General features: G+C 44.6%; 1 protein-coding gene across 2 annotated transcripts; it reads left to right on the top strand.

The window, feature by feature from the left end:
• Window positions 1-236: 236 nt before the first annotated feature.
• Window positions 237-6,036, top strand: CCNA1 (cyclin A1). 2 transcript variants are annotated; one of them, XM_015851959.3, is made up of 9 exons: window positions 237-801; window positions 880-1,019; window positions 1,774-2,017; window positions 2,238-2,362; window positions 2,656-2,879; window positions 3,643-3,847; window positions 4,614-4,727; window positions 5,302-5,435; window positions 5,773-6,036. In XM_015851959.3, exons 2-9 carry the CDS (start codon window positions 897-899, stop codon window positions 5,822-5,824), a joined length of 1,221 nt encoding a protein of 406 aa, XP_015707445.1. In that variant the 5' UTR covers window positions 237-801; window positions 880-896; the 3' UTR covers window positions 5,825-6,036. The 2 variants fall into 2 exon arrangements, with proteins under 2 accessions (XP_015707445.1, XP_015707446.1); XM_015851960.3 differs by having other exon boundaries at window positions 510-781.
• The last annotated feature ends 1,063 nt before the right edge of the window (window positions 6,037-7,099 follow it).

Raw genomic sequence — 7,099 nt, 5'->3', positions numbered from 1 at the left:
GGCAGAAACGACCTGCTTCCTTCATACCTGGTTGTTCATTATTTAGTGACCTTATTTTGGTCTTACTAGTGGTGACCTCCTCAGTGGGAACCAAAGCCAGAAGACGGAATGCTTCTATGGGCTCAGTGCTGCTCGAATCTAACCCTCCCCTGGCCGTTTTCTCTGTTGACCTTGTAATCGTGGATCTCTTGTTATTGCCTGCTAGCTCTATCTTGTTTGGTCTTCGTTCCTTCTGCCTGCTCCCACTTCCCACACATCCCCCTTGCTTTCGCTAATCCCTCTAGCTTCCCCTCTCCCTACAAACACCTTATCTCTGGGACACCGCGTACAAACTCATCCCGTTATTCATATTAATGCTTTAAAACCGCTCTGCTATTGCCCGAACGGCTCCTTCATCAGGGTTCGGGGTTCAAAAAACCGAGAAACCGCCGCTGGCCGCCACCGGCCGCGGGGCTGAGGCGGCTCCAACCACCGGCCCGAGCGGACCCGGCGCGGGGCGGAGGCGGGCCTGCACTTCCCCGCCCCGCGCCCCGCTCGGCCCGCGTCGGTCCCTGCTGGGTCAGCCCGGCTCTGGTGGAGTCTCCACGGCGACTCGAGACCGCTTGGGTTACCAGGGCGGCGGCACGGGTGGTTGCGGCCCCGGCCTCCAACTGGCCGCGACCAACAGCCGCCGCCGCGCCCATAGGCCGCCGCCTATATAGGGAGCGGCGGGTGGCAGCAGCGAGCGGCTCTGCGTTGGGAGGGGGTAGCGTAGCTGAATCCATCGCCACGTCCGAGGCAGGTGCGGGGCTCCGTAAGCAGGTACGTTTTGTTAAGTGTTTTTAATTAATTAATTTATTTTTTTAAGTGCTGTTATTTTTTTTTCCTCTCGTCCGGAAGGTGCCGAAGTCGCGGTGATGCGCCGCACGGGGGAGATGAGCCAAGCGGGGCGGAGGGAGCCTCTCCCCGCTGCGCCCCGAGGCGGGCGGACCGTGCTGGGGGTACTGGTGGAGAACGGGCAGCAGCGGCCCAGCGCCCAGGTGAGACCCGGAAAGCCCCAATGAGCCGTGGGACCGGGGTGGGCTTTGTGGTCGGCCTGGGGAATGCCGTGCCGGCTGCGTTTACTGGGAGTAAGGGGAATTAGCGAGGCTTTCCCAAGCCCTCTCTCTCTGGTCCCTAATTGGGGATGGCTGGTGTGGCAGGGAGAAAGCAGCTGTGCTGGCTTACAGGACATCACCCAGCTGTGTGTGCCTGTGGAATGCTTGGTTTTGGTGGTGTGAAGCCCATAGCTCAGTCAGTAGATGGTCGATGATGGGAAGAATTGTAACCTGAAATCTTATGGATTGTGGTGTTTAAGTTCAGAAGTTCAAAGTTTGCTTTGTAACTCAACTTATTTTGGCCCATAATGTCCTTTGTTAAGCCTGTGATGGTGCCTGAATGCTTCCTTTCATCGCCATGACGTGCTGTAGCACCTTCTCCTTGCTAGAAGTGAATATGGAGCAGACCCTGCACATGCCAGGAGGTTGGAGTCAGGCAGTGTCCTTGCCTTACTCTGTGGGAGTGAGGCTGCGCTCCTGGTTTCTGGCTTGCACTGCCCATCGCCTCCTGTAAGGTCTCTGTTGCCGAAGCAAGCAGTATTTCTTGAGTAACAACTGTAGCTGCTGGCTTTCCCAGCAAACTTGTAATTATTTGTCCGTTAACCAAGGAAAGTGATATACCTTCTCTAAAACAAATGATACTGCTGTTTTCTTCTTGAATTATCTTGCCACAGCCTTATTGTGTACTCTGTTTCAGAATACTGCTATTACCAGACACTTATCTGGCTCTGAGAATGCCTTCCCTCCAGCTGGAAAAGATGAAATATCCAACTGTGTGGTCAGTACTACATCAAAACAGGACTTTGCTATTTACACTGATGAACCAGAAGAGAAAGAAAACTTCAGCTGCCAAGAGGATGAAGAACTGGAGTCAAGCCTGTGTGAACTGGATACTAGTGCAATGACATCCAGCATTCACCTACTGTTGGATCTGAGTACAGGTAACTCCTGTTAATGTTCACATGGTATCACAGGTACTTGCAATGTGGTTATGAATCATGCTGGCAGTGAGCTAGTGAGTAGCCTATCTTAAAATAATTACCACTTCATGATAACTTTAATTGAGTCAGTGTGATGCACAACACTTCTATGCTAGAAATGGACAGAGGTAGTGAAGAGACTAATCAACTAAATGCCTTCCTGGCTTCTCTTTCCTGTTAGCATCTCCCATGCTTGTGGACACATCCTTCCGGTCCCGGCCTGAGGATCAGATGGGAGATCCTATAACTCTAATGACTGTGGGAGAGTATGCAGAAGACATTCATCAGTACCTCAGAGAAGCTGAAGTGAGTATATTTTAACAAATGTAAAGATGTGTAGGATCTTCCTTAAAGGCTGCAATGCTGCAAAGCCATATGGCTGTCACACACTAACTCTAGGCTGTCACTTTACTGCTAGAGAGCAGTAAAGGCTCTCTAGCCATTACTGGAGCTTAGTTCTTAGAAATCTTCTAGACAGTGATGATGTTTTTCAGGCATTACTCCACATTCTGAAGATGGGATGTGAGTAGATTATTGCAAAATACTAACGCATGTGACTTCAATGGCTGTTCTGTTTCTTAAATTGTCTTTCTAAACAGGTGAAATACAGGCCCAAGCCCTACTACATGAGGAAGCAACCAGATATCACAACAGAAATGCGTGCCATCTTAGTAGACTGGCTGGTGGAAGTAGGGGAAGAATATAAACTTCGAACAGAGACACTGTACTTGGCAGTGAACTACCTGGACAGGTTTCTCTCTTGTATGTCTGTTCTCAGAGGGAAGCTGCAGCTTGTAGGAACAGCGGCAATTCTTCTGGCAGCGTGAGTGTTTATCTCATGAAATCTTAGTGAGATAAACTTATTTTTGGACTTTTAGTTTAATTTGAAGGACTTTAAGCTTGTGGTGGTAGGTAGGTTTTCATGCTGTCCTAAGATGGTGCCCCATCCCTTGAGGCTTTCAAGGTAAGGCTGGATTCAGGCCCTGGGCAACCTGTGTGTGTCCCTGCTTATTGCAGGGACTTGAACCAGATGATCTTTAAAGGTTCCTTCTAACTGTAAGGATTCTAGGGTTCTGTCATTAGCCACTTAACATACTTTAACACTTGCAAAACTAAGAATTTAATATTCTTTATTAAGGAACTGTAGAGGGAGAACCTTGTAATCATAATACCAGAAGCAAAAACAGTGCTGTATTAAGCCACTAGACCATAGTAGGTTAAAAGTTGCAATCTGCAACTAAACTTAAACTGCTTTAAATAGTCAGGGTATCCAGCAAAGCCTAAGGGTGCGTGGATTTTTGTCTAGAGTGCATGATGTTACTGACATTTTTTCCTTAAGAGTTTTCTTATTCGTCAAGAGTGCTAGTATGAGTGTATGACTATTTAGGCTGATGACTTAGAGAACATCTTTGCCTTCCCACCAATCTGATCATCAAGTCTCTCCTATTCTGGAGAAATCTTAAACTAAGACCTCTAAGCCTGTCTTAGAAATGTCATATGCTCACCTTGATGTGGGCCCAGCAGAAAGTTCTGTTACTTTAACTTTTAAGCTCACAAAAATCTGGCTTTTCTATTTTTTTTCCCAGGAAATATGAAGAAATCTACCCTCCAGAAGTGGATGAATTTGTGTATATAACAGATGATACATATACAAAGAGGCAGCTGCTAAGAATGGAACACCTGCTTCTCAAGGTTTTGGCTTTTGATCTCACAGTGCCAACCATCAACCAGTTCCTACTTCAGTATATTCACAAGCATGGAGTCTGTTTCAGGACAGAGAATTTTGCAAGGGTATGAATTACCATTCTTTTAGGATAGATTTGTAGGCTGCTACCATCAAAATGCAGGCTTCCGTGCTTCTTTATTTCTGGATAAATGCCTGGGAATGCTGAGCTTAGCCTGTGTCTGGTCAACTAGACTATCTTGGCAGCAAGGTCTTAGGAATCCTTTCTTCCAATGAATATGCATGGGAAGCCTGACCTGGACATGATGATTCTTCATGTTGCTGCCCAATGACACAGCATATTCCCACAGAATGTTTGGGAAAACAGTGCTTCAAAATGGTGTGTCACACAAGCTTATAACAAAACCTCTGACTTGCTGCTTAGCTCAAAACATCTGAGATTTGTACAGTGCTTATTCAAACAGACCAGATTTGTTTCTTAGGTGCTCATTTAGCCCAGGTCACCAATTAAGTGAGGTTCACCTATGTGAGCAAAATCCTTACGGGAGGGGATAATGGTGGTAGTGTGTTTTTTGTGTTTTTTTTTTTTTTGTAGATAGGTTTAGAAGATTTGATTGGAATTTATGCGAGTCTTGGTTATTTAGGCTTTGACAGATGTGTGATCTTCTTGCTCCTGCTGGATGATGCTGAAAGTCCTGTAAGATCAACAGGACTGGAATGCTACCTACCACTACCTACCAGATATGTAGCTCATGTTTCTTACATAGAACTGAGGACCAACCAATTCAAGTGCTCAGTATATTGGCATGGTTCTACCTGATAGAGCCACTCTATTTGAAAGACTTGTGCTTTTTCTTTTTTTTTTTGGTTAAGTATCTTGCAGAGCTGAGTCTCCTTGAAGCCGATCCTTTTCTGAAGTACCTTCCTTCACAAACTGCTGCAGCAGCCTACTGTCTAGCAAACTATACAGTGAACAAATCATTCTGGGTAAGAATAACTGCATACTGATGTTTAGCTCAATTGTTTTATAACTAGAGATCTGCTGAGAAGTAGGAGTGGCTTCAAATCACGTTATTGTAAAGTCTGAAATGCAAGGATGAGCAGCTTTATCCAAGCTAATGGCTGTATGTAATTAATGAATGTTAAACTAATCTGAATTATCTTGCCTTCTCCCTGAAATGGGAAGGTCCTTTCTGTTTTCACTTAAGTGTGCACCTTAGGCCTTGTCAGTAGGTAGTCTCAAGTTTCTACCCTAGATAGAATTCAGGGGCTTTTTGGGAGGGGAAGAGAGAGCTGAATGCCACTACACTGCGTGGCAGCTGTAATAGAAATCTTGATAGGCCTGTCAGGTATCTGTGCTTTAGCAGGAAGCAGAATCCAGAAGAAACATAATGAATGCAGTGGACTTAAAGCAGGAGGAGGTTCTTCTCAGACCTGACACCAAGGAAGACTTAAAGTAAATCTGATGGTGGATCTCAAATCTAGAGTGAAAACAGTTCTTGCTTCTATAGAAGCATCTTACCTAAAGTAGAATAACATGTTTTTTTCCTCCCCTTACCAGCCAGAAACACTTGCTTCATTCACTGGATATTCATTAAGTGAGATTGTGCCTTGCCTGACTGACCTGCATAAGACATGCCTTGATGCTCCGCATTGCCAACTGCAAGCAATTAAGGAGAAATATAAACATCCTAAGTAAGTAACCAAGAAACTAGCATTTCCTCACTTGGGGGTTGTAGGCACAGAATGATTCTGCTTGAGCAACTTGAGTAGTAACTCTTATAGTTCATAAATTTCTTATACTGGACATATTTTGTTGCTGACTTTGGAGCCTTCCTCAGCATCTTGAGGGGAATACTCTTCTGGACAGGAAAGAAGTTGATTCACAGATAGAATCGTGATCCACTATATTTGTCTATTGCAGTATGGCTTGATGGCTTCTTTCCTACTGTGCTTCATCAGAAGGCTCCTTGCAGTACTTTTACATCTGTCACCTAAGCTATTAGTTTCATTGGTTGTATTTCTATTCCAGGTACCTGCAGGTATCTCTTCTGGAGCCCCCAGCAGTTCTTCCTCTACGCTAGAGATGGTGGATCCTCGACTTAGGTTTATTTTGTCTCAATGAACAAAGCTGGTCTAACATCTCATAGAGCACTGCTGGTCATGCGTCTGTGATCAGAAGTATTTTTAGCTAGTATTTTTTAATTAGATGTCTTTTTAAAAAAGTATATTAGAACATAGCTCTTAATATAATTGACAGCACTTTTAATAAATGTCTTATTACACTTCTTCTGAATCTTTTGATTCCAGTTAATATATGCAGTAATGGTGCGTGGAAAGGTTTACTTACAAAATCACTGAGATGGGCCTTTAATAGAGCTGGAATGGGTCAAGTGGTAGGTCCTTCAATCCAATACATTCTACGCAGATATGGTTGACTACTTCTTATTCTATGACAAGATGATGTGCCCATGAACAGAAACTACTTTCTGGGACTTGTCTGCGGGTGCAAGAACAAGTGGGCTATGAATACTGATGACTGTTGATGCTCAGCTAAAAATTCAACTCCCATTACAGTGTGATAACATAGGATTTTCTCTGGGGAGGTGGGTGAAAGGGGAAACTGAGGCTTTCTAGAGAAACCATCACTCTTAACAGAAAGGAACAGGCAAGGGGTAGGAAGCTTTCCTTCCCAGTTCTTAACTATCTTATCCTGAGCTCTGTTATCTGTACAGAGAATTATGTTTTGAAGCAAGGATATGCTGAATGCTTGACACTGACATGCAGTTCAGCAGTTGAAATACTAGTTAACAAGCCTATTGCTTTATAAAACCTGATCATACCAGTGTCTGTGTCATGGAGCTGTTAGCTTCAAGCATTTCACTTTCTTTGATAGGCACACAAACTTTCTCCTGCCTCCTCCTCCTCACCAATCCTGCTAGGGATGTAGACTATACTGTATGTCCCCAAAATGGGGTAGGGGTAATAACTTGATTTACTTAAACAAAATAATTTGTAAGGGAGGGGAGCACTCAGTTTTGAGCCTGCCCTGTGCAGTTTTTAGTTTCATTGCAAAGCTTGCTAGTAGAGTGCGTGCATCTGTGTCACACTGACAGATGTGACCAGGTATCCCTTACTGACATCTCTGGTACGCATGTTATGATTGGAGTTAATACTACCAACCTTTTTGCTGCAATAAATTTCACAGCTTATGGGTGAATGGTCTGAAAGGTGGGCTATCTACTGTGCCCATGCATTCAGGCAACTCCTTTAAAGTAGATGGCTAAGGAAAATGGCCAGAAGCAGCAATGTCTAGCTACAGTGTGGAGTGGAGGGTTCCTTGATTCATTGTTTCATAA

The sequence above is a fragment of the Coturnix japonica genome, chromosome 1 (genome assembly GCF_054131305.1).
Source record: "Coturnix japonica strain WE chromosome 1, WE-NBRP24, whole genome shotgun sequence".
In the NCBI taxonomy this organism is placed as follows: domain Eukaryota; kingdom Metazoa; phylum Chordata; class Aves; order Galliformes; family Phasianidae; genus Coturnix; species Coturnix japonica.
This window is presented reverse-complemented; position numbering and strand designations above follow the sequence as displayed.

Coding starts and splice junctions, on each gene's coding strand:
- CCNA1 (XM_015851959.3), top strand. CDS start 897: ATGCGCCGCACGGGGGAGATGAGCCAAGCGGGGCGGAGGGAGCCTCTC. Junction 2,880..3,642: donor GCGGCAATTCTTCTGGCAGC/GTGAGTGTTTAT, acceptor TTTTTTTCCCAG/GAAATATGAAGAAATCTACC. Junction 5,436..5,772: donor GAGAAATATAAACATCCTAA/GTAAGTAACCAA, acceptor TTTCTATTCCAG/GTACCTGCAGGTATCTCTTC.